At 48.9% G+C, this 26,641-nt stretch overlaps 1 protein-coding gene across 1 annotated transcript; it reads left to right on the top strand.

The window, feature by feature from the left end:
- Positions 1-1,702: 1,702 nt before the first annotated feature.
- TRPV1 (transient receptor potential cation channel subfamily V member 1) lies at positions 1,703-25,402 on the top strand (the record flags this gene model as incomplete). Its single annotated transcript, XM_081219993.1, has 15 exons — positions 1,703-2,190; positions 2,949-3,103; positions 3,178-3,330; positions 3,717-3,857; positions 4,003-4,301; positions 5,166-5,345; positions 7,913-8,071; positions 9,342-9,437; positions 10,640-10,710; positions 13,569-13,734; positions 14,166-14,232; positions 17,083-17,405; positions 18,368-18,495; positions 19,097-19,212; positions 25,230-25,402. The coding sequence occupies exons 1-15, from the start codon at positions 1,823-1,825 to the stop codon at positions 25,400-25,402; spliced, it is 2,595 nt and encodes an 864-aa protein (XP_081076119.1). The 5' UTR covers positions 1,703-1,822.
- Positions 25,403-26,641: the final 1,239 nt, after the last annotated feature.

Raw genomic sequence — 26,641 nt, 5'->3', positions numbered from 1 at the left:
GTTCTGACCCCACTGACTTCCTCTTCATCAGCTACTCTGGGGATCTCCATCCTCTTCCCTAGTCCCAGCCCAGCCTTGTTCCACTTCCAGGCCCAGCTCATCTGTCACCTCCTCCACGAAGACTTCTTCAGGACCCCGGCCCTGCTGTGGCTCCCCTGCCCCAGCCAGCACCTGGTTTCTGTCTCCGATGGGGTCTCAGTCCTCTCTGTGCCCCCAGCACAGGGCTGGGCACCCAGTAGCGTCAGCGGATGGGTGTTGAATGATGGGAGGCACACATGGGTGTTGGTTGGAAGTGGGGCTTTCTGTGGCTGGGCATACTTCCTGCAGCAGGGTTTCCACCTAATGGATGAATCAGAGAAAGACTCAGACCCTCCTGAATGCAGAACAACAGGCAGGAGTGGAAACGAGCCTATAGTCATCGTCTGTCCTATTCACGGGATGCGAAATGGTAAGGCTGCCTCTTTTTCTGCGTGGATCTGGGCATCAGATCATAGCCGAGTTATTGTCACAGCCCAGCCACATGCTCTGAGTTTTCACTGCCTGAACTTTCACTTGAACATGCAGGCTTGAGAAGCCTCCCATTCCTTCAGTGGCTGTTTTCTGGAATCCAGCCACTGCCGGAACATGAATCTCTCTAACTTCCTATGGAAATGCGAGCCAGAAGGGTCTGTATCTGATCTCACTCCTTTCCCAGCACAGCTTTTTTTTTCGTAAAGACATGGATCTGGCTAGTGCCCTGCCCAGGTGGAGTTCACAGGGCAGGATGCAGAGATAACGGTGAAGCATAGAAATTGCTAGGCTGCATGGTGGACGGTGCTAAGAGGGCTGTGAGGAGGGTTGAAATGAGCTGGGCCCCTCTGGAGGGGGAGGGGAGCAGCACGATCAACGCAGGGATTAGGGGACGTGGAGGAAGTGGCATCAGTGGGGAGGTGGCATCTGAGTGGTGGTGCGGTTTGGACAAGAGGAGGAGGAGGAAAAAGCACCCCATGTGGATGCACTGTGGAGGTCAAGATCCCTGAGATGTGGGGCAGCGCTGGGTACCAGGGAGTGATGATGCCCAGTCGGGAGGGGAAGAGTAGGAAAAGCAGTTAAGAAAGAGTGGAAAACAGGATCAACACAAGTTTACAGCCATAGGTGCCGGCACCAGCTGCCAGTGTAACTCCAGGTGTTCAGGCCTAGAAGGCCCACCGACACTGAATCACTTAAAGTCTAAAAGTTCAGGGCCAGGATGCTTGAAATATACTAGTTTCACAAAGATGAAAAGAAGTGCAAAATATCCCCTGCAAACTCAACAGTTGTAGCAGCCAGGTCAAAGAGCAAAGGCAGGAGAGTGCGTGGCTGGTGGGGGGCGACATACAGCACCCAAGGGCCCATGCAGCGTGGAGTGTGAGTGCCGGTCTCTGCCAGCCACCTTGCTCCTGGGGACGCAGACTGCTCGGCTCTTTGGGGCTGAGCCATCCTCATCACTGAGTTCCTCCCCAAATGCACAGCCAGAGATTAGCCTCTCCTCCTGTTTCCCTGATTCTGATTTTGGAGGGAGGCCGAGCAGTGGTTATCATCCCTACTCTGCAGACAAGGCAACTGAGGCCCAGAGAAGAGGAGTGATCCATCCGTCCTGATGGTTCCACGCTGGGGGCTCATTCATCCCTGGAGGCTGTTGGCCATGCGGCTGCTAGGCCTGCTCCCCCTGAGGCCTCTGGGGTGGGAGGTACAACACCCCTGAAAGCTTCCTTTCTGGAAGGCTGGGGGCAGGAGCTGTTGGACTTCTGGGCTGTCCTGCTTCACAGGGGCCTTTGCAACAAGGGCAGTGGGGGCTAGGGTCATGCAGCCCTCCAGCTGGGAGCAAACCCGATCTTGGTGGCTGCCCGCAGGCCGCCTCTTGGGCCACAGAGGATCTGGCAGGATGAAGAAATGGGGGAGCTCAGACTTACGGGAATCTCAGGACCTGTGTCAAGAGGACTCCTGCCCAGAGCCCCTAGATGGAGACCCTAACTCCAGGCCAGCTCCAGCCAAGCCCCACAGCTTCCCTGCGGCCAAGGGCCACAGCCGGCTCTTTGGAAAGGGTGATTCGGAGGACACATCCCTCATGGACTGCTCTTATGAGGAAGGTCAGCTGGCATCCTGCCCGGCCATCACAGTCAGCCCTGTTGTCACCGTCCAGAGGCCTGGGGATGGTCCCACCTGTGCCAGGTAAGCTGCATCTGGAGCTCAGCCTCCCTCTCCACCAGGAGCCTAACTGGCCCAGCTGGCTGAGGCCCCAGCCATGGAGACACAATGTGATACTCGAGTTTATGGGCTGAAGGTCATAGAGCTAGGGAGCTGGGGGGCCTCCAGAGGTTGACTGGTCCAGCGTCTGTACTCATAGGACCTTCGGGACATGTGGCCACACACGCTGGCATATATGCAGATCCTAGCTGCTGGCTGATCTCTGGGTCCACGCTTAGAATGCTCACCAGCCCTAATCATGAGGACTTTAAGTTGGAAGGCTCAAGCGCAGGATGCTTTTAGACAGAGTACAAAATGGTTCCAGTGAGAGTCCACCAGGCCTCCCACCTCCTCCGAAGCAGGACAGGGACTGCACAGGGCTGGATGACTTCTGTGGCCCTGTGAGGATGCTTTTTCACTTAGCAGAGGCCAGCCAAACCCCTGCCCTCCATCCGCTCCAGGCTCCCCCAGCCTCTGAGCAGGCAGAGAAGTGAGTGGCCTGGGTATTGGAGGAAGTGGAGGCTGCAGAGACTTTCTAGATGATGCCTACACACAGGGTGGGTACAGAACAGGGGTACACGCACCCCACTGTTCCCTGTTGCAGCCTGGACTGAGCGGTGGGTTTTGTATCATGTTTTTTCCCCTTTTGGTTTGCCTCGGGGTTTAGTTGTGCTCCCTGACAGGCTCTGAAGGCCTCAGGGCTGAGACCAGAGTATGAGACGAAGGTGTTTTCTGGTCCATAGGCAGCCATCCCAGGACTCTGCTGCCGAGAACCTCAAGCTCTATGACCGCAGGAAGATCTTCGAAGCAGTTGCTCAGAATGACTGTGAAGAGCTGGAGAGCCTGCTGCTCTTTCTGAAGAAGAGCAAGAAGCATCTCACGGACAGCGAATTCAAAGGTGGCCCGGAAGCCGCCAGGTCCCGGGAGCGGCCCCGCCGTGCTGCCTGCTCTGACCCCCACTTTGTCTTGCAGACCCGGACACAGGGAAGACCTGCCTGCTGAAAGCCATGCTCAACCTGCACAATGGGCAGAACGACACCATCCCCCTTCTCCTGGAGATCGCCCGGCAGACGGACAGCCTGAAGGAGCTGGTCAACGCCAGCTACACGGACAGCTACTACAAGGGTGAGGGAGGCCCGGGCCGGCATGGCTCTGCCCACAAGTTTGCCTGGAGCCGGGGGGCACCGTCACGCCCGGGAAAGGCTCTGAGCTCCTTACTCCCTGTCCAGCCACTGAGTCGGGATCTCCTGGTCCTGGGGGTCTCTGCACACACACACCCCCCCCCCCACCAAATGGCTTGGTGCTCCTTACACTTGGGCCATTTTGATTCCTTCAGCTCCCAGTCTGGTGTTGCCTGTTCTGGGGGTCTCTTCTCCTGCCTCAGGGCCTCCTTGGGCCTCCTTTGGTGGGGGGGTCATGCCGCATGTTCTGCCCACGGCCACCCCCGGCACCCGCCCGGGCAGCCCCCGCAGGACTACGAGCACAAAGCCAACAGCACACGTCCTCCACAGGCCAGACGGCACTGCACATTGCCATCGAGAGACGGAACATGGCACTGGTGACCCTCCTGGTGGAGAACGGGGCCGACGTCCAGGCCGCGGCCAATGGGGACTTCTTTAAGAAAACCAAAGGGCGGCCTGGCTTCTATTTTGGTGGGGAGACCACGCGGTAGACACTTGGCTTTTTGATGATTGCTAAGGGGAGGTTTGAGGTGGAGACGGGGGGAGTTGGAGGCTGGGTGGTGCAAGGGCCAGTCTCTTCCTGGGGAAGCCCACCGCTTGCCTGTGTTGGCTGCAGGTGAGCTGCCCCTCTCCCTGGCTGCGTGCACCAACCAGCTGGGCACCGTGAAGTTCCTGCTGCAGAACTCCTGGCAGTCGGCCGACATCAGTGCCAGGGACTCGGTGGGCAACACTGTGCTGCATGCGCTGGTGGAGGTGGCTGACAACACGGCCGACAACACCAAGTTTGTGACGAGCATGTACAATGAGATTCTGATCCTGGGGGCCAGACTGCACCCTGCGCTGAAGCTGGAGGAGCTCACCAACAAGAAGGGGCTGACGCCGTTGGCTCTGGCCGCCAGGAGTGGGAAGATTGGGGTAGGGAGGGGGCATCATGCCCGAGCACGGGGTGCTGTGGGAGGGGCCTGCCTACCTTCCTAAGCTTCTGACATCGTCACTGCGCAGAGCCCTGGTGCTGCCCCACCAGCCTGTAGAGGGAGGGCAGGGGGCATCAGAGTCAGCCGGGGGCATTGTGAGATGCCGAGCAGAATTCTTCAGCTCACACGTGGCCGTTTCTGATTTCCAACTCTGAACATCACCGACAAGACACAGAATGGGGGTAGGGTGCTGGGGTCTGGGGATGGGGGTGAGTTGAGCTGAGGGTGAAATGGAAAGAGAAGCTGTTGGTGTTTTTTCATGGAAGATAGGACTTCTGGGTGATATGGGGTCCTAATGGGGTGGGGCAGGCCCAAGCCTGTGGATGATGTCAGGCCATGGAAGGCTGAAGGTGGGGCTGGGCAATTGGGAACTGGACGGGAAGGGGCTTCTCAGTACCAGAGGATTCTGGGAGCTTGACTCTGTTCATACTGAGTCTCTTAGGATGAGAACATTGGTTTTATAAACTTTATAAACTTGGTTTTATTTCTTGGATTTTATTTCCTTCTGGCTTGAGATTTTCTAGAGTGGACCACCGCAGTCCTTCACTGTGAGGTGGGAGAAATGGGGGGCCAGGTGTGATCAGGTGATGGGTCCGATGTGGCTGCAGTTGGGGTCTGAGGCAGTGGGAAGTTGATCTTGATGGTGGTCAGGAGGCTGCTAGACGGGGGCGGGGCTCTCCTGGGCCTTGGGTGGGGTCTCCAATGGGCTGGGAAGCAGAATTATTCTTGGAGCAGAGCTGGTAGGGATGCAGCCTGTGCAGGGCCCCAGCCTGCCCTCTAACAGGCTCTTGTATCCCTGCGGCAGGTCCTGGCCTATATTCTCCAGAGGGAGATCCAGGAGCCCGAGTGCAGGCACCTGTCCAGGAAGTTCACCGAGTGGGCCTACGGGCCCGTGCACTCCTCACTGTACGACCTGTCCTGCATCGACACCTGTGAGAAGAACTCAGTGCTGGAGGTGATTGCCTACAGCAGCAGTGAGACGCCTGTGAGTGGGCTGAGGCTGGGACCCAGCCAGGAAGGGCTTCGGGTCTCACTGCACCCCAGCCCCTACTCCCACTCCCTAATCTGGCTCTGCCTGTCCTCCCATCAATGGAAACCTGCTACCCAGGGCCTACGCCCCGCGGTCTCATCTCCCCATTCATTCCCACCGAATTTCTTCCTGCATCATACAGTCAATATATGATAATATTCCCATAAAACTTAAATATTTCAAAAATACATAGAAAAGAAAAGAATCCTCCTTTTCTACCATATAAAGACATGTAGCTTCATTTTGTTTATATAAATGGGATTATACTATATATAGTACAGAACAACCATGTTTTTCACTTAGTGGCATGTTTCATTTTTTAAATTTTTAAATTTTTTATTTTGGCTGTGCTGCTCGGCTTGTGAGATCTTCCCCGACCAGGAATCGGACCCAGGCCCCCTTCAGTGGAAACGCGGAGTCCTAACCACTGGACCGCCAGGGAAGTCCCTGTAGATAGCTTTATATCAGCACATATGAGTCTGCTTTATTAAAAAAAAATTACTGCAATTATTCCATAGTAGGAATGGGGAGTAAATATCCACAGAATGACATTTGAGTTATTTTGTTGTTGTTTTTTTTCCTACTACAATGCTACCGGCCACTTGGCGTGGGTTTGAGAATTTTTCTATGAAGCACACCTGGAACTGGAATTGCTAAGTCAGAAAGTATGGCTTCCAAAGAGATTGCATGAATGCACTTGCCCACCACCCATGGGTACACATCTACTTGTGTCCTTGCCAACCTGGGTATTACCAATCTATTTTTTTTAACCTAGTTTAAGCCCATGGAGCCCAAAATGCTATCTCACTGATGTCTTAATTCTTGTTTTCTTGTTTACCGTGAGGCTGAGAATTTTTTCATGTGTTTTCAACCATTCATATTTCTTTGGTAGATTTCCTGTTCATTGTCCTTTGCCATCTCTTCTACTGGACTGTTTGCCTTACTCATTTAGTGTGTAGATGCTCTCGTTATGAAATGAATTGATCCTTTCTCTATTGCACATGTTTCAGATATTTTATTTTCTCCTAGTCTCCTAGTCTCTTGCAAACTTCATTTGCATCATTTGCTTATAAAAAGTTTTCATTTTGAGAGTCGCATTGGTTAGACTTTTTCTTTCATAGCTTTTGTGACTTGTGTCTTGCTTTGGAAAGGCTTTTCCACTTCAAGATTGCACACACATCTTCCAATACTTATATTTAGTTCCTTTGTAGGTATTTTATGTTTGGCTTTTAAATTTATCAAGAATTGATTTTTGCGTAGGTGGGAGGTAGGTGTCTTACTTATTTTGTTTACAAATGAGGGTCCCAATGCCACTTAATGAAAAGTTTATCCTGCCACCACTGCTGTCCCACCTTTCTAAGGTGACAGATGCCCCAGGCCCTGAGGCTGACTTTGGGAGCTGTAGTCTGTGCTGTTGGAGATGATGGGCTGCCATGATGTCTCACAGGGCAGAGACTGCATTTACAGGGGGCAGAATCCAGAGGAGGGAGGGGCCTGGCTTGCTCTGTTCTGTCCTGTCAGCTCCCACCTGGGCTGCCGTGCTGCCTCTGGGCCTCTGACTCAGAATCCCTGACGTAAGTGTTCCCAGAGGGCTGGCCCAGGTAGGAAACAACCTCAGGAAGGACTGGGGTGTTTGGCCTAGAGTGGAGAAGGCTCTGGGGCCACGGCTGCCACCTGCACATCTCTGGAGGCTTTCAAGGGCTGGAATGCAGTGCTGGGGCCCCGAGTGCAGAGCGGGGACCACTGGTGGGAAGCAGAGAAGACCAACTTTACTCCAGAGAGTAGAATTTCCCGACAAGCTTCTTGGGGCAGGAGAGAGCTTCCCATCCCCAAAGGTATTCAAGAAGACACTGAACATGGACCTTATTTGGGGAGCTCCAGCTTGGGTCAGAGTTGCACTCAATGGCCCAAAAAGGCTAGGATGACCTGATTTGGGCTCATCCACATCCTAGGAATACTTGAACTTTACAGAGAGCTCGTTGATGTGAGACTTCCGCCCCAAAGCAATACTTGTAATGGTGGAATCCCAGGCACGGGGCCCACTCACGGCAGGAAAGACTCCCTCGTTCCCTCCAGTCTCATGCATAGGTAATTGCCACTCCCACCTGGATAGCCTGTCTGACTCAGGGCCGGAAATGGGAGAATTAAGGAATTCAGAGGCCTCTCCCTCAGCAGCCTCATGCTAAGCTCTGCCTGGGCCAGCCTCTTCCCGACACTGTGGGAACAGCAAGGATGTAGGCTCTTGGGAGAGCGTGATTACAGAGAGTGGGCGTAGAATGTCGGGCGACACTGGCACGCTCTTGAGTGTCAGGGGCTCTTAGGGTCATGTGTCCAATTTCACCCCTTGTTCGCTGCACAACAGAGACACTGAGGCCCACAGGGTGGGCCACGTGGGGAGCCGGCCGTGACCCTCCGCTGCCGCCCGAGCTGAGGGCGTGGTCCTGCAGAGACGTGGGTGGGATGTGGTCCTGTGAGACGGGTCCAGGGTGGGGGTGAGCCTCACTCCTCTTTGCTCCCCTTAGAACCGCCATGACATGCTTTTAGTGGAGCCGCTCAACCGCCTTCTGCAGGACAAGTGGGACAGATTCGTCAAGCGCATCTTCTACTTCAACTTCTTCATCTACTGCCTGTATATGATCATCTTCACCACGGCCGCCTACTACAGGCCTGTGGAAGGCCGGGTGCGCCTGAGGCTCGGGCCTCTGCGGGGGACGAGGGGAGGGGGCGGGCGTTCCTATAAGACCCCAGGACCACGGGCCCAGGCCAGACCCTGGAGACATGGAAGAGTCACCTGGAGATCTTACGTCCCTGTGCTCAGTCCTCCCTCTGCTGGTTGTCTCACACCCCTCTCCTGTTCTCAGCCCCTCCTTTAGCCTCCGGGTTCTGAGAGGCCGAGCCTGTGGTCGCTGAGGTCCCTGATTGCAGAGGGGGAGTACTAGGTTAGAAAGGATGCAGGAACTGGGGCTCCAGAAGCAGCTCTCCGCTCGGCTGGGTGTCTTCAGGGCCCCAGGTGGCATCAGCCCTGAGCACATTGCCAGCCCTCTCACCTGCCGGCTTTTGTTCACTCACTTGCACATTATTCATTCCCTGGACATATACTTTGAGGGCTTCTTCTAAGCCAGGCCCTGGGTTATGCATCAGATTAACTTAAGACCAGACTTTTTCCGCTACCAGGAGCCATAGACTCCCTCAAGTTTCTGAACTGAGTCCTTTCCATTCAGTATCCAAGCACTTAACTTGCTGCCTTTATCTCCAGGTTGCCTTGCTTGTAAATTTGGTTGAAAAACTCAACTTCCTAGTTAGGTGAAACCCGATTTCTATACAACTATTAAGGCCATCTAATGACTTTATTTTAAGAGAAAAGAAATATGTGCTAATGAGACAGGCTAGTGAACTAGTGCTTATGAAACATGGATGATACCCACTCTGGAAGGAAACCCACTCGGAAAACTGTGGCTGAAACACAAGGACGACACACACACATGCGTGCGTGCACACACACACGCGTGTGTGTGTGTGTGTGACGTCTCTCCCTCCCCCATCTGTGGGGAACCTTGACAGTTCTGGGAGACCAGGGGTTCGCCATAGGCTGTGGGAACAGCAGGAAGCACATGACATTGGATCTGTAAGGGTGCCTCCACCTAATGCCACCACCGTCCTCCCAGCCAAGCAGAGCTCCAGGTTAGGACATCATCCAGGAGACAGCACAGTACAATAAGGACACTCCTCTTAGCAGCTGGAAGCTGCCACTTTGGAAATCAGGTCCCACAGAGGGGCCTTCTTGCAGGTGTCCCCATAATTATGCGTTGTCTTTATTTGTGTCTCTCTCCTGATGGAGGCTGAGCCTCTCCAGAAGGGGCTGGGTCTTAATCGCAGGGCTCTGTACCAGGTAAATGTTTGTTGAATGAATGAATGAGTGAATGGAATCACTAACTTCTCTGCCCTTTGCAGCCTCCCTTTAAGCTGAAACACACCGTTGGGGGCTATTTCCGAGTCACTGGAGAGATTCTTTCTGTAGCAGGGGGAGTCTACTTCTTTTTCCGAGGGGTAAGCATTCCTTCCAACTCCGTGAGCTTCCACTATCACCAAAACAACAAGTCAAGAGACTCACTCAGCCCTCACCCACTTTTTAATTCATCAGCCACATAATGGCCCTGATAGAGGAGCTTAGAGACGCACAGGTGAAGATGAGAACCCTCAGGCATTCACGGCTGTGGGAGGGTGCAGGTTTGCCCAGTGGGTCCCTGCAGACCCAGGGCAGTCATGCTTGAAGACAGGCAGTCAGGACTCCCCACTGAATGTAATATTTAATTACAGAGATAGAGTGAAAGCCTCTTAAGAGACAAGATCATGAGTAGTAGTTGTTTAATTAATTGAAACAGCCCATTAAAGCTCAGAATAATGAAAGAAATCTATATGTATACTGGAAGCATTTTATTTTAACTAAAAACTCAAACATGCATATTCCTTGGCCATTCTTATAATATATGTGGAACCACTGTGGCACATACGAAGGGACCTGAATGCAGAATTTGAGATTATTGTGATTTTTTTCCCTTAATCTTTCTGATCTAAGCGACACCTCTTTTTTTTTTTTTTTTTTTCAGTAACTCACCTTTAAGGAGTCTTTCCAAATCACTGGACTCTGTCTTCACAGAAACAACTGTTTCTGTTTATTTTCACCCTCCTAGTTTATATTATAGTAAAGTACAAAGCTGCAGTAGCAAGTGCAGTGGGCAAAAAGCATTATTGGTAAACAGGATTAACCAGTGGGAGGGCAAGGAGGGTGTGGGTGTCCTGGAGAGGAGCATGCACTGTGGGCATCAGTCAGAATGTTTTCGGGGAGTGGAGAGCACTGGTTTATCCTGGAGAGTTAGTTCGGTGGAGGATGGTTAAAGAATTTTTACTGTAATTCAAACTTCTTTAAGAAAATTAGGAAGAAAAAGTACAAATTAAAAAGAAGGGGAAAAAAATCACCCAATTCCATCATTCAAGCACAGCAATTAATAACATTTTGGTGGTTTTCCTTCCCATCTTTGCTTCTAGGTATAGCTGTAATTCCGCTCTATTTTTAAAAATCTTCCTGACCGAGTACATAACATTACCCCATTAGCCTGACCCATCCTGTTCCACTGTCTTCATTATCTTTGCTTTGATGCACTCCCATGGTCCATCGTGGCTCCATTTAGGAAGCATTCTGGGCGCTCACCATTTAACCTTTCCTAGGATCTTACTCTGTTTACCTGCAGATTCAATATTTCCTGCAGAGACGGCCATCACTGAAGACCTTATTTGTGGACAGCTACAGTGAGATGCTTTTGTAAGTGATACTGACTCTTATGCCTCTGTAGCAGATAGCATCTTTTGGCCATGAGACCTGGGGTTACAGCAATCAGCTCATTCTCACTCATTCTCTCACATCCGCTGGGCCTGGAACATAGTAGGGCTTCACAAACATGTTGAAAGAATGATGGAAGGCACCCAATAAACGTTTGTTGGGTGAGAAATACTGAGGGTCCACTCTGTGCCAGGTATGTTCCAGGTGCTAGGGAATTTCTTTTAAATCTGGCACATCTGAAAATATTTCTACTATACCTTCACGTTTGATTGATAGCGAGGTTGGCTATAAAATTCTTTTAAATTTTGAAGATATTTCTCCATTTTTTCTTTGCTTTCAATATTAAAGGTGACAAGTCCAAAGCCATTCTGATTCTGAATCCTCTTTTAAGACCTGTTTTGGTTTTTCTCTTTGTAAACCTATAGTATCTTCTGTTTATTCCTAGTGTTTGGAAACTTGATGTTTCTTGATGCAGATTTGTTTTTATCCAATGTTCTGGGTACTTAGTGGGCTCTTTCAATCTATACGTTTATGTCCTTTTTTTTTTTGTATATTTTCTTGAATTATTTCTTGATCTCTCTTCTGGAACTCCTGTGATTTGTATATTGAACCTCCTGACCTTGTCCTGAACTAGTTCTTACATTTTTTCACTTGTGTTCTGTCTCTTTATTTTTGGCTCTTCTTTCTGGGAGGTTTAAATCAATTTTAATTTCCAGTCTTTCTATTGAGTTTATTATTTTTGATATCATGTTTTTAATTCCTAAGTGCTCTTTTAAAAAAATTCTATTTGTTCCCCCCCTTTTTTTAAAAAAAAATAAGTTTATTTATTTATTTATTTATTTTTGGCTGTGTTGGGTCTTTGTTGCTGCACGCAGCTTTCTCTAGTTGTGGCGAGCCAGGGTTTCTCTTTTTTGCGGTGCGCGGGCTTCTCATTGTGGTTGCTTCTCTTGTTGTGGAGCACAGGCTCTAGGCGTGTGGGCTTCAACAGTTGTGACTCACAGGCTCCAGAGCACAGGTTCAGTAGTTGTGGTGCACGGGCCTAGTTGCTCTGTGGCATGTGGGATCCTCTTGGGCCAGGGCTTGAACCCGTGTCCGCTGCACTGGCAGGTGGATTCTTAACCACTGCGCCACCAGGGAAGCTCCTATTTGTTCCCTTTTATAACACTTTATTCTTGTTTCATGGATGCAATATCTTCTTTTGTCCCTCTACGACTAATAAGATAGTTTTTGGTAATTTTTTTCTTTTTGCATAGCTTTTGTTTTCTCCAAATTGTTGATTCCCATTTGCTTGTTTTGTTCTCTCTTTCATGTAGAGGCCATTCTCAGAATATTTGGAAATCTTTGACGTCTGCTCATAATTAAGAGTGGAGGACTGAAAAGCTGCTTGGAAGCTCTTAATGTGTGAATGGGGCTTATCAATTTTTAGCTGCATTATAGTCTGGTCTAGATAAACAATTCGTTGGAGAATGTCCAAAGTCAATCTGTTGCATCTTTTCAATCTTCTATCCGGAGAGAAGAAGTCTAGCTGCCAGCTTCCTGAGAGCTGAGTGGAGAAGAGGGCTTTACGTAATGTCTTGTATAGAAATCACATAATCTCCTGTTTTGGGTAAAATACCAATGCTTTCATGGGTGTCTGATGAAACCGGGTCCAAAGACCCTCCGTTTTATCTTCTTCAGAGACAACACCTCCACTGTTACTCACCTCAGGTCTTTCACCTCCCCTCCAAAGGTGCCTAAGCCTTTTGAGTTTCCTTGATGAAACGAGTTGGTTCTCAGGTTTCCCCACTATGGATTTGGATTTGGCTCTCTTGGGTCTGCTAGGTCAGTTTCCATTTGTTCACTACTTCCCAGCTTCCAGAATTCCTAGGTGGGGACTCCATTTGCCTGTGTCAGCTGGCATCAGTTCTTATTTTGGCCAAGGGTCTGCAGGTGCCGAGGAATAGTTTTTCTTTGCAGCAGAACTCCAATTAACGAGCCAGTTTAGGGACACTAGTTTTCAGTACACTCACATCAGCACAGCAGTGACTTTTTGCTGGGTTCTCGCACAGAAATGGGAGGTTGGGTGGTCAGTGCAGGCTTCTGTGTTAATGCAGCTGTTGGGCGGGCACTTCCGGGAAGAGGCCATGATGAACAAGGAGACCTGGGACGAATAAGTAAAGAAGGGACCACTGAGCAGACCATGTCATAGGATCGTCGTAGGATAATGATCATAGGATTGTCCAGGCATCCTCCAGCCTGTCCAGGGCTCTGACTAGGGCAGCCCTCACCAGACTAAAGAGTGAAAGGACATCTTCCCTGGCTCTTCTTCTGAGTTTGAGGGTGTGACCTACAGACTCTACCTGTGGTTCTTTCAGGAGAGCACAGCCTGCCCTCCTCAGAGACCTAGGCCTCCTAGGTTCTCTGTTGTCCATGAGGCTATTGCTCCCAGGGACTGGGCAGGGAGGCTACTGGGGCTACAGCCCTGTTTCTCAGCCTTTTTCCTTCAGCCTTTTTTTAGAAATTTTTTTTCCTAATTGCCCCTCCCATGAAATCTCCTACTGCAAATATACTATATATGCGTTTATGTACTGTATTTATATCTGTGTTTTGTGTGTAAAAAGGATAAGATTTTGCACATGCAACACCCCCTCCCCCCGCCCCCCGAACCCATTTTTGCCTGTTGGGAGCGATACTCCTCCCACTGAGACCCATGGGCTAAAGGAGGGAGGACAGCCATCCCCAGCTCACCCGTGGCCTGGGGCTGTGCCTCTGAGGAGAGGTCCAGGCATCTGGGGTCTTGTCTGTGAGGGTGCAGGCCCCCCGGTGCCCATGGACAGGGCTTGCTGTCCCTCCCCCGTCAGCTTCGTGCAGTCGCTGTTCATGCTGGGGACCGTCGCGCTATACTTCTGCCACTGCAAGGAGTACGTGGCCTCCATGGTTTTCTCCCTGGCCATGGGCTGGACCAACATGCTCTACTACACCCGTGGCTTCCAGCAGATGGGCATCTATGCTGTCATGATTGAGAAGGTGGGTGCCGGTGCCAGAGCGGTTCTCCGCAGAGCCCGTTTACCTCCTGAGTCTGTGGGACCCAGTCCCACACACTCCATCCACCCTCTGTGCGTTGTCTGGGGAGGTGCTGCTTTAAGACCCACTTTTGCAGAGAATTCCCCAACAATGAGGCAATCTGGCCTTGACCCAGGTTTGGGGGGCTCCCCTGAAACTTGACCCGCCACATGCCAGGCCCCCCTCTCCCACCAGAAAAAGACCCATGGGTTGGGGGATGCTGTGGTGACTCCCTCATGACACCTGAGCTGAAAACCACCAAGCCAAACCTACCTGTCTGTCTTCTGATTCCATTTGGGCTCAAGATGAACCCCCCAGGCCAACACAGTCCTGGCCCTTCCCTTGGCCCCTCCCGGGCCTTGATTTGCTTCTGACAAGCCTGCTCTCTCCTGCAGATGATCCTGAGAGACCTGTGTCGCTTCATGTTTGTTTACCTCGTTTTCTTATTTGGGTTTTCCACAGGTAACGGGCTTGGTCAGGGCTGGTGGGAGGCAGGGGGTCCCGCTGACCTCAGCTTCCTGAGGACCCTGCAGGGCTGGGTGGGGAAAGGCCCACCGGGGTGTGTGTCTGCAGGTGACAGAGGAGATGGACAGTGAATACAGTGAAATAGTAGGAGAACTTAGAAATGGATTCATAAAAGATTTTAAGTCATTTTAGAGGTATGAAGTGCTGCTTCCCTAGAGTATGGCTGCATTTTGGCTCAATTAAACTTTTTAAAAATTTTGATGTTATTTCAGAAAAGCCACAAGAATAGTACAAATAACTTCTCTATAGTCTTTACCCAGATTCCCCAAATTTTACCACATTTAAAAAATCACTTTCTCTCCCAGCTACACACACACACACACACACACACACACACACTACACCATACTTAAAAGAACGGAGTGAGTTGCAGACATGATCAGTCCTTTACCGTTAAATACTTCAGTGTGTATTTCCTAAAAACAAGAACATTCTCTTACATAAACACAGCATAATAATCAAAATCAGGAAATTAATATCAATACAGGACTATTAGCTAATTTCCAGCCTTATTCAAATTTCACCAATTGTCCTATAAATATCTTTTACAGAAATGAAAATCCCAGATCACACATTACATTCACTTGTCAAGTCTGTTTAGCCTCCTTCAGTTGGGAGCACTTCCTCAACCTTTCCTTCTCTTTTGTGGTCTTAGCATTTTTATTGAGTAAAGGCCAGTTTTTACAATGTCTCTCAGTTTGGGTCTGTCTGATGTTCTCTCACAATTAGATTTAGGTATACATGTTTGGTCAGAATATCAGTGAAGTAATGTGTGTCTTCCTTATATCAGGAGTCCCATGATGTCTGTCTGTCCCATTTCTGGTGATAACTTTGTGGTTCTTTTTTTAGAATTGAAGTATAATTGATTTACAATATTGTGTTAGTTTCAGGTGTATAGCAAAGTGATTCTGTTACACATATATATGTATGTTTTTTCAGGTTATTTTCCATTATAGTTTATTACAAAATATCGAATATAGTTCCCTATGCTATACAGTATATCCTTCTTGCTTATCTATTTTATGTATAGCAGTTTGTATGTATTAATCCCATACTCCTAACTTATCCCTCCCCTCTTCCCTTTCCCCTTTGATAATGGTAAGTTGTGTTTTCTGTGTCTGTGAGTCTGTTTCTGTTTTGCTTATAGATTCATTAATATTATTTTTTAGATTACACATATTAGTGGTACCATATACTATTTGTCTTTCTCTGTCTGACTTACTTCACTTAGTATGATATTCTCTAGGTACATCCATGTTGCTGAAAATGGCAATATTTCATTCTTTTTTATGGCTGAGTAATATACCATTGTATATATATATACCACATCTTCTTTATCCATTCATCTGTCAATGGGCACTTAGGTTGCTTCCATGTCTTGGCTATTGTAAATAGTGATGCTATAAACATTGCAGTCCATGTATGTTTTTGAGTTAGAACTTTTGTTTTTTCCAGATATATGCCCAGGAGTAGGATTCCTGGATCATATGTTAGCTCTATTTTTAGTTTTTTAAGGAAACTCAATACTGTTTTCCATAGTAGCTGCACCAATTTACATTCCCTCTGGTGATGTTAACTTTGGTTACTTGGTTTTGGTAGGTCTACCAGATTTATCCACTGTCAAGTTATTATCTTTCCCTTTGTAATTAATAAGTAATTTGTGAGGTGATGCTTTGAGACTGTAAATATCCTGTTTCTCATCAAACTTTCACCCAGTGGTTTTAGCATCCACTGATGGTTCCCACCTGAATCACCTGATCCTGTGATGGTTGCCAAATGATAATTTTCTAATTTATTCTTTCTATGTTTGTTAGCTGGCATTCTATTGTCTGGAAGAGCTTTCCCTACAGTAATGTAATGGAAGTGGTTTCCATTCTCCTACAATGATTTATTTATTTACATCAGTAGGACCTCTTTGATTCTTCTTTTTGTGTGTGTGTGGCTTCTCACTTTGTTAAGTGGGTTATAACACCTTACTATCATCATTTCTTTTCATGCTCAAATTCTCTGAGAAATGGTCATTAGGAGTCCCTTACAGCTGGCTCCTGTGCCCTTTTGACACACCACATCATTTTTTTAGCAACTGAGTCCTGCTTTGATCCCCATCTGAGTCCTACTGTTACATGGTTCACGTGGTATCCTGTCTGGGAGTGATGGACAGCTTTGACTGGAAGGGATCTGATAGGGATTAGTGTGGGCTCTGGCACTTGGTCTGAAAGCCCTGCATATCAGGAGCCACAGGAGGGGATAAGGCCAAGGGGGTTATGCAGTAACCATGGGGCACAACTGCTATAGAAGCTCTTGGGCTCTGGAGTACATCTCCCAAAGAAGAGTACAGAATGCAGCAAGAAGACATTCTGATCTGAGCTGCTTAGCCCCCATGGTTCTGGAATGGGCTGGCTCTGGGCTACCCTGTAAGGGGCACAGGCAGACAAAGGTGTGACTGAGAAAGTAGATGTGGACCCAGGGCTGACATGTAAGGTTAGGCAGCTTGTGCACTGCACAAACGTGGCTGTTTCACATTGTGCATATATATTTATATATTTATTTTAACATTTTTTTCCCCTAGCAGATGATGATAAAATTTTTCTATTAATAAAACAGTATATTATGACAAACTGATAGTTTTGAAGAAGGGAGTGTTTTCAAAAACAAAAATCACACAAAGGTGCCTCATAGCCAAGCCAGAGTTCCTGCCGCAGACCCATCCTGGGGGTAGTGGGTGTGCATGCTGGAGAACCTGGGGTCTTGGCTTCCATCCAGCCACATGTCCCCCATGCCCTATAGCGGTGGTGACACTGATTGAGGATGGGAAGAATGACTCCGTGTCGGCTGAGTCGACGTCGCACAGGTGGCGAGGTCCTGGCTGCCGGCCATCCGACAGCTCCTACAACAGCCTGTACTCCACGTGTCTGGAGCTGTTCAAGTTCACCATCGGCATGGGAGACCTGGAGTTCACGGAGAACTATGACTTCAAGGCTGTCTTTGTCATCCTGTTACTGTCCTATGTGATTCTCACGTACATCCTTCTGCTCAACATGCTCATTGCCCTCATGGGTGAGACGGTCAACAAGATCGCACAGGAGAGCAAGAACATCTGGAAGCTGCAGGTGGGTGCTTGGCGGGGAGTGTGCAGCACGAAGGGGTCAGCTGCTCTGGCTGCTGCTCAACACAGCTGGGTGCACGGACCCCTGCACGCTTTAGGGAGGGTGCAGAAAGCCTAGCCAGGCCACGCGCTCAGGCAGCAGCCTCTCCCTCAGTTGGCTCCCTCTGGCTCCTCCCACAGGGGTCCCTGCCCAGGGTCACCAGCGGGTGTTTGCAGACTCTGTGTCTGATGTGGGCTGGGCAGTCCCTGTGGGGAGGAGATGGAGGGTTCAGCCCCACGGGGGTGCCTGTCGCAGAGGAACTCCATCTAGAGTGGGCACCAGAGACCAGACTCGGGAAGCAGCTAATATGGGATGGGCCCTGAGAGATGCATCTTTGAGACACCTGGTCTACATCTGCCTTTCCAACTAATAATAAAAGCGTCATTCTTATTAAGTAGCACTGGCTCTACACCAGGTACTGTTCTAAGTGTCTTACGTACATGCTCTCTTTAATCCTACAATAATGCTACCAAGAGGGCACTCTCACTCTCCCCATTTTTGGATGAAGGCACGAGGCATAGTGAAGTTAGGTATCTGTGTCCAAGGTAACCAGTAAGTAGCCCAGCCAGGACTCGGCACAGGCAGTCTCACCCCCGAGCCTCTGCTCTTAGCCACTATACTACGTTGCCCCTTTGTGAGCTCCTCAGGGGAAGAACTGGGGCTGGCACACTCCATCTAACTCATGGCTGCCCTGCCCAGACCCGGAAGGCACCAGCAGCGCCTGTGCAGGTCTGAGCTCCATCCGTAGACTGTGCACCCACCTGGCTGTGGGAACCAGCCTGGTACAGAGGGTTCTGGAGGTCCGGCTCGGAGGCACAGGGACGGGGAGAGACCCTGCAGACGCCGATCTTGGCAGGTGGCACTGGCAGCCAGGGATGGCTCCTGGATGAACGCTCTGCCCCTCTGCCTTTTGTGTCGTCCTGCAGAGAGCCATCACCATCCTGGACACGGAGAAGAGCTTCCTTAAGTGTATGAGGAAGGCCTTTCGCTCAGGCAAGCTGCTGCAGGTGGGGTACACAGCTGACGGCAAGGACGACTACAGGTGGTGTTTCAGGTAATTCCCAGGCACGAATCAAAGCTTGGGGAACTTGGGGGCTAAGCTGTGGATATTGGGGCCCACCCAGAATCAGCCGTAGGTACAGAGGCCTAACTCAGGGCTCACCTGTGGGTACCCAGAGCCAGCTGTGGGTACAGGGGCCATTCCAGGGCTTAGCATGGGTATGGAGGACCCACCTGGAACCAGCTGTGGGAACATAAGCCTTTCTCAGGGTCTCTTGAGCCCAGTCATGAACATAAAGGACTCTCCCAAGGCAGCTGTAGGTACAGGGGCTGCCCTAGGGGTTGACTGTGGGCATAGGGGCCCCACCATAGATCCCAGATGGTGGGACCCAGACATGAAATACTGGTAAATGAGGTGTCCAGAAGGGGTCACCTAGCGATCAGGGTTGGAACCAGGAATCCAATCTTTAAAGTTCCTGGGCCCCACAGTGTGGTCAGAGAACTCATCTTCAGGGGTGGTGTCCAAAAGGCAGGCCCCTGTGGGCCCTCCTCTCGCCAGCTGTGTCTCCCCATCCTGGTCTATGGGCGTGGCCTGCGGGGCTGGGAAGCTGGCCGTGGACCACCAGCTCCTGCTCCCTCACCTCCTCCCCTTGCAGGGTGGACGAGGTGAACTGGACCACCTGGAACACCAACGTGGGCATCATCAATGAAGACCCGGGCAACTGTGAGGGCATCAAACGCACCCTGAGCTTCTCCCTGCGGTCAGGCCGAGGTGAGGGGAAGGTGGGCAGTTGGAGCCTTGGGGTCCCCCACTCCTGGGGCAGCCCCAGGTGCCAGCCACCCACATAGTCATGGGCGCTCCCGTGCTCTCTTGCACGCCTGCACAGCCCGCTGCTCCGTGTGCCCGTGCCCGCTGGCTCTGCACGCCCCCCTGGTTGTCAGTGCCCCAGAGGAAGCCGTCAGCCCACGTCCAGCCTCCCTGTGGGTGCCCTGTCTCCTCTTCCCCAGTCCTCATACCCAGCGTCTGCCCTCAGCTCCGTGAGGCTTACGGACACAAACAGGGACTCTCACCCGGCCCAACACATCCAGGCAGGCGGAGGGGGGAAGAGTGTGGGAGGAAAAAATGTACACCTTGAACAGAGGAGCCCTGTGGAAAATCACTACCAAAAAAAGTCCTTTCATCATTAATGGTAAACATTTTAACAGTGGACATGAAATGAAAGGTCCAATGGAAGATATTTACCTAAAAATGAGGCAAACCTAGTCTTATATTGAACACATTTTGAGTTATAATTACAACCCTGCACTAAGTCTGTTTTTCTTTTTTTTTTAAGTTGTGGTAAAATATATATAACATGAAATTTGCCATTTCGATCATTTTTTTAAAAGTGTACAATTTGGTGGCATCAATTATATCCACAGTGTTGTGTAAGCATCACCCTCACCTATTTCCAAAGTGTTTTCATTATTCCAAACAGAAACTCTGTACCCATTCAGCAGTTATCTCCATTTCACCCTCCTCCCAGCCCCTGGTAACCTCTATTCTACTTTCTGTCTCTATGAATTTCCCTATTCTAGGTACTTCATATAAGAGGAATCACACAATATTTGTCCTTTTGTGTCTGACTCGATAATGCTCCATTGAATGTATATACCATATTTTATTTATCCATTCATCTGTTCACTGACATTAGGATTGTTTTCACCTTTTAGCCTAGTGTGAATAATCCTGTGAGCACTAGTGTACAAGATTCTTTTTGATTTCCAAATATCCAGTCTTTGGTCTCTGCTGGATCATGTGGTAATTCTAGGTTTAACTTTTTTGAGGAACTGCCAAACTGTTTTCCAAAGCAGCTGAGTCATCTTACAATCCAACCAGCAACGTACCAGGGTTTCATATCCTCACCTACACTTGTTATTTCCTGTTTTCGTTTTGATTATAGCCATTCTAATAGATGTGAAGTAGTATCTCATTGATTTACATTTCTATAATGACTAATGATTTTGAACATCTTTTCATGTGCTTATTTGCCATCTATAGATATTCTTTGGAGAAATGCCTATTCAAGCCCTTTGCCCATTAAAAAATTTAAAAAAAATTTTTGAGCTATAGGGGTTCTTTGTATCTTCTGGATATTAATTCTTTATCAAGTATATGATTTGCCAATATTTTCTCCTATTCTGTGAGTTGCCCTTTGATGTACAAAATGTTTATTTTGATGAAGCCCAATTTATCTATTATTTTCCATTGTTGCCTATTCTTTTGGGGTAATATCCAATAAATCATTGTCAAATCCAATGTCAGGAAGATTGCCCCCTGTGTTGTTTTTGTTTTTTTTTTAAGAGTTTTGTAGTTTTAGCTCCCTAACATTTTTAAGTTGCTATAAACCTTGGACTGTTTCCCAGAATTCTGACTGCATTGGTTCTAAAGTTTCTGCCTTTTTAAAAAATGTTTTTGTGGAGGCATGGGTGTTTGGAGCTGCCTACTTTGCCAATTTGCTGATGTTGCTAATTCTTTTTCTTTCTTTAATTTTTAAAAACAAATTTATTTATTTTATTCATTTATTTTTGGCTGCGTTGGGTCTTGGTTGCTGTGTGCAGGCTTTCTCTGGTTGCGGCGAGCGGGGGCTACTCTTCGTTGCGGCGCACAGGCTTCTCATTTTGGTGACTTCTCTTGTTGCAGAGCATGGGCTCTGGGAATGTAGGCTTCAGTAGTTGTGGCATGCAGGCTCAGTAGTTGTGGCTCGCAGGCTCTAGAGCACAGGCTCAGTAGTTGTGACGCACGGGCTTAGTTGCGCCGCGACATGTGGGATCTTCCCGGACCAGGGCTCGAAACCGTGTTCCCTGCATTGGCAGGCAGATTCTTAACCACTGTGCCACCAGGGAAGCCCAATGTTGCTAATTCTTAAATGAACAAATGAATCACATGTTGATAGTTTTTTTTTTTTTTTTGGCTCGTTCGGGGAAAGGGCATGATTCCTCAGGCAAACTTGCCTGTTAGCATGACACTGCATGTTTGATATTGCTTCATAGAGAAGCTCATTTTTTAAATTTTCACAAACTTTAAAAAGTATACTTTATTGAGATGTAATTTACATACAATAAAATGCACACATTTTAAATGCACAGTCTGATAAGTTTTGACAAATGTACACACTCAGGCAACCACTACCCCACTCAAGATACAGAACATTTCCATCACCCCAGAAAGACCCTCATGTCCCTTTGTAGTCAATTCCACCCTCCCCATCCCAGGTAACTATCTAATTTCTATCAGTATAGATTAGTTTTACATCAGCTTTTGTTTACCTGAAAATGTTGATTTCATCTTCATGTTTGAAGGTTATTTTCATTGGATATAGAATTCTAGGTTAACAGGGATTTTTTGTTGTTGTTGTTTTTAATTTTAACACTTAAACTATGATCCTCTGCTGTCCTCTGGCCTCCATTGTTTCTGATGAAAATTCACCCGTAATTTGCATTGCTGTTCTTCTGTTTGTAGTGTGTCTCCCCACCCTCCCCCTGCCCCCACCCCCACCCCCAGTCCTGGCTGCTTTCAAAACATTCTCTTCATCTTTGGTTTTCAGCAGTTTGACTAAGATATGCTTAGTTACGGTTTTCTTTGGTTTTATCCTGCTTGGGGTTTGCTGAGCTTCTTGGATCTGTACATCAATATGTTTGGAAACTATATACACTTTGCTTTAGTCTCCCTATCTGCTCCTTTTACATGCATGTTAGACCATTTGATATTGTCCTGTGGGTTTCTGAGGCTTTGTTCATTTCCCCTCAATTTTTTTCTATTTCTCAAATTTGATAATTTCTATTGATCTGTCTCCAAATTCATTGACACTTTCCTCAGTCATCTTTAAACTGCTATTAAGCCCATCCAGTGAATATTACATTTCAAGTGTTAGGCTATTGGTTTTAGAATTTCTATTTGGTTCTTTTTTTGTTTTTTGTTTTTTTTGGTTCTTTTTTTTATAGGTGCCATTTCTCTCCTGAGATTCCTTAGCTGTTCCCTCATTAAGCTTATGTTTTCCTTTAGTTCTTCGAACATATTTATAATAACTGCTTTTGATTGTCCACCTACTACATCTGCTAAATCCAACATTTGAGCCATCTTAGGGTCAGTTTCTATTGACTGGTTTTTTCCTGGCTGTGAGTCACATTTCCTTGTTTCTTGTATGTGTAGTAACTTTAAATTTTATACTGGGCATTGTAATAATATGTTGTAGAGACAGTTGATTGAATTTTTATCCTAGTTGGCAGTTCAGTTACTGATGAATCACCTTGAACTTGTGTAGGCTTAGTTTTAACCTTTATTGTGGTAGATCTGTGGAAATGCCAAGGTATTTGCCAATCCCACCAAACTTGTACGACTCAACCTCCAAACTGTTTCCACTGTGGATCTTGTTGGGGCTTGGTCTGAGGCTTTTTAGGGTGAGTCTTGAGTAGATCTTACTTTAGTGCATGTACAGTAAGTAAGGTATTTCTGGTATTTTAGCTTGATCCTCAGAGTAGAAAAAGGGTGGTGAGGAGGTCTCTCCAGTGGCTGGGCTGGATCTCCAATATCCCTCAGTACGGCTCAACTTCTGGTGTCTCTGTCCCACTTTCAACCCCACAGCAGCCACTGTCTGAGAAGCCTGTGCAAGTACAGCCCAACTGTCAGCCCAGGACTTGGGGGGACCCCACCCCAAAGACTTCCGGACCTCTATCCCTACAGCTCCCTTCTTCCTCTTCTCCTGCACCCTGTCCCACAGATTCTAGCTGCTTCGGCTGCTCAAAATTCTGCTCCCTTCTTCCTTAGCTCAGAGGCACTGCCACACTCTGCTTAGACTCCAGCTCACTGCACTGTAGTCTGAGAACTTGTCCCTAAGCAATACGTTAGGGCGATCACAGGGCTCACCCTGTGAATTTCACTTCTCTCAGCAATTGCAGCTTCTCAGTCTGTTGTCTTATGCCTGAAGACATTTGTATTTTGTCCAGTTTTATGATTGTTTATAGCAGGATGGCTAGCCCAGTACTAGACACTCCATCAGAGCTGGAAGTGGAAATCAATTTTATTAAGAGGCTTACTTTTGGAAAACTACTCAAGGGCTTCATCAGTGTTCCCAAGGGCCTCCTGCAGTCCTATACTTTCCCCACAAGTTTCACTAGAAGCAGTCCCCGTGTCATGTCATAATACTTATTATCTCTTTTTCGGTTGTTAACTGGTCCAGCTTCACCACAGAGCCATTCAAAGATGGCTTTGCAAGTGATTTGAGTAGTTTTCCAACGTTGCTCTTATTGATTTCATGAAACCACACACCTTTTTATGAGTTTGCTGTTTCACTTTGCAGTTGATTTGCATTGTGTTTGCATGACATTGTTGGCTGTTTGAGGCATCGCACATTCACTGTGCTATTAATAAAGACATTGATCCAGTGGCAGGGATACACACACACTCATGTTACTTGGGGAGGGGTTAGGAGATGGTTAGAGGATCCCTGGTTTCACACCTATGCTTCATTAGGGAGTATTTCCTGAGGATTTTGCTTTCCTATACAACCTCGTAACAGTGGAAACTCCCGTAATGAATAGTCAGATTATTCAGGTAACAAGGAACTCTCCCCACCCACATAGCATGAGTGATTGGGAAGGGGTGAGGGAACGCAAGAGAAAGGGCAGGGAGGAAAGTGGTCAGTAGCTGAGCTAGGGGGAGCACGTGAGGGGGCCTTCGTATCAGGACTGTGGGAAGCGGGCACTGGGAGCCCCATGCCTTCTTTGAGGGCCCGGGGACTGGAGCTGGGCTGAGCGGTCTCTGAGCGGGGGTATCCCCACCATCCATCCAGCCAGAAGATGGTGTCTTCAGTGAGCACCTGGCCTGTCTCCCCGTGGAGGCTTCCTGCTTCTATGCCTTCCCTGCAACATCCTCCTATCAGGATGCTCGTATCAGGCTGTGGTGGACGGGGGCAGGCCAGTGTCAGCCTGTGGGCCCAGGGGAAACCCAAGGCCTGGAGAATTCAGCTGGGAGGTCACAATGGGCCCAGCCTCCCATATTCCTGATGCCTTTGAGATGTGACCAGTGCAGGACACCAGCAGAGGAGCCTGAATTGTGGCCTGAGGGCGAAAGGTGTGAATTTAGGCTGGTTTTCTAGAAAGATCAGACCCAAGACGGCCAGGCAGAAGGCTTGGCTGACCAGGGCTCTGGCAAGTGGAAGGAGAGCACGTACAGCTGTTCCTCTTGGCTGTCACTTCTCTGAGGTTGCTGGGGGGAGGGAGGGGCTGGAGATCGCTATGGGGGTGACAGTGGGTCCTCCTCAGGGGCTTCCTGGGATTTCAGGCCACACATGAGAGCCCACTTCAAGGCCCAGTGTCACCATGGTTCCCTTGGCATTGTTCCCAATCTGCTATTCATTCCCTGGTGGGGCCTGAACCCCAAATCCTCATTCTTTGGCTGGTGTTCATCACCCTGCAGCTGACCTGGTGTGGAGCCGCTCCCAGGGCAGCCCCAGCCTTGCTCTCCCTCCCACATGGGCAGGGAGGAAACCGAGGCTGAGAGCAGCAAGCACCTGACAATCCTGAGGCCACAAGCAAGTCAGGGTGGGGTCGAGGAGGAGAATTTAGGAGCTGCCAGAGCAGATGAGGCTCCTTGATCAGGCGAGGAAAGAGGAAATGGCACTGATCCCTGTGTTCCAGAAGCACCGATGTGCTTGTGCCCCCTTTTATCTGGAGGGTGGTAATGCCAGCAAACGACTGTTTGGTATCGTTTTGCTGCTTCCAAGGCAGTAATGGTATTTCATCTTTCAGCTGCAGGGAGGAACTGGAAGAACTTTGCCCTGGTTCCCCTCTTAAGAGATGCAAGTACTCGAGAAAGACACCCTGCCCAGCCTGAGGAAGTTCATCTGAAGCACTTCGCAGGGTCCCTCAAGCCAGAAGATGCCGATATCGTCAAGGATTCTGCTGCTTTAGGGGAGAAGTGAGGGACCACACAGGGTGCTCTCAACCCTGTGGGCCTTAGGAAAGCCCACTGTCTCTGGTAGGAAGGTGTGTAGGGGCCACCGGTGATGTCTCAGCAGCCTGGCCCTACCGGCACCCTCCTCGCAGGCCCTTTCCTAGACCGCACGGAACAAGCTGCGGGAGGCATTGCCGGATGCACGGGTAGAGATAGTCACGCAACCCTCACTGTCCCCAACTGACTCTCCTAACACAAAAGGATATTGCTTTCTGGTTTTTACTGACTTTATCAAACATGGCGAATGAGAAATCGCCACGTGCATGTATGCGATGCCCCAGTTTCCTTTGATTTTATATTCCTGGGGGTGAAAGGCAGCGAAGCCCAGGGAAATACCTTTTATTTTTCTTTTTATTTATTTATTTATTTTTTATTTTTTGCGTTACGCGGGCCTCTCACTGTTGTGGCCTCTCCCGTTGCAGAGCACAGGCTCCGGACACACAGGCTCGGCGGCCATGGCTCACGGGCCCAGCCGCTCCACGGCATGTGGGATCCTCCCAGACCAGGGCACGAACCCGTGTCCCCTGCATCGGCAGGCGGACTCTCAACCACTGCGCCACCAGGGAAGCCCGGAAATACCTTTTAGAACAAAACACTTCTTTGAGATAAAATGCCGAAGCCCTTGTCTATTCTGTGCTTAATATCTCCCCTGTCCAGAGTGGTCTGGAGGTGACGATGGTTGCTCCTCCGAGAAGGTGGGGGAACCTGGCCCCATTCCCAGCTCTGCCAGAATCAGGTGTTTCCGGAGTGACTCCCTCCTTCTGTGTGATCCGTCACAGTTCCAAAAATATTAGCTCTATTGCTATTCAAATAAAAGTATAGAACCATGTCCCAAAGCCACGTGGCAAGAATTTTTTTAATGATCTTCCCTCTGTAGTGGCCATAGTCCTGCTCGCCTACAGTGGTACCTACTTCTACTACTACTCATCCTGCCATCCATGAGATAAGTACATAAATAAATACATATGTCATATCAAGTGTGAATTCCATGTCAGTCATTGAGCCGGCGTAGCTCATTGGCTCCACGTGGTCTGTGTGTGCACGTGTGTGTGCGTGTGCATGTGTGTACTACCTTGTATGGCTAGGAGCCTCTGGTCATGCTTTAGTTGTTATCCATGGGTGAGGGCACTCCTGCACACATACACCTACCATAGTTAGCAAACTGTGGGCCAGGGACCAAATCTACCACCTGTTTTGGTTAACAAAC

The sequence above is a fragment of the Mesoplodon bidens genome (assembly GCF_964165515.1).
Source record: "Mesoplodon bidens genome assembly, chromosome: 19".
Classification (NCBI taxonomy): domain Eukaryota; kingdom Metazoa; phylum Chordata; class Mammalia; order Artiodactyla; family Ziphiidae; genus Mesoplodon; species Mesoplodon bidens.
Note: the sequence above shows the minus strand (reverse complement) of the source record. Positions and strands in the feature narration are given on the sequence as shown.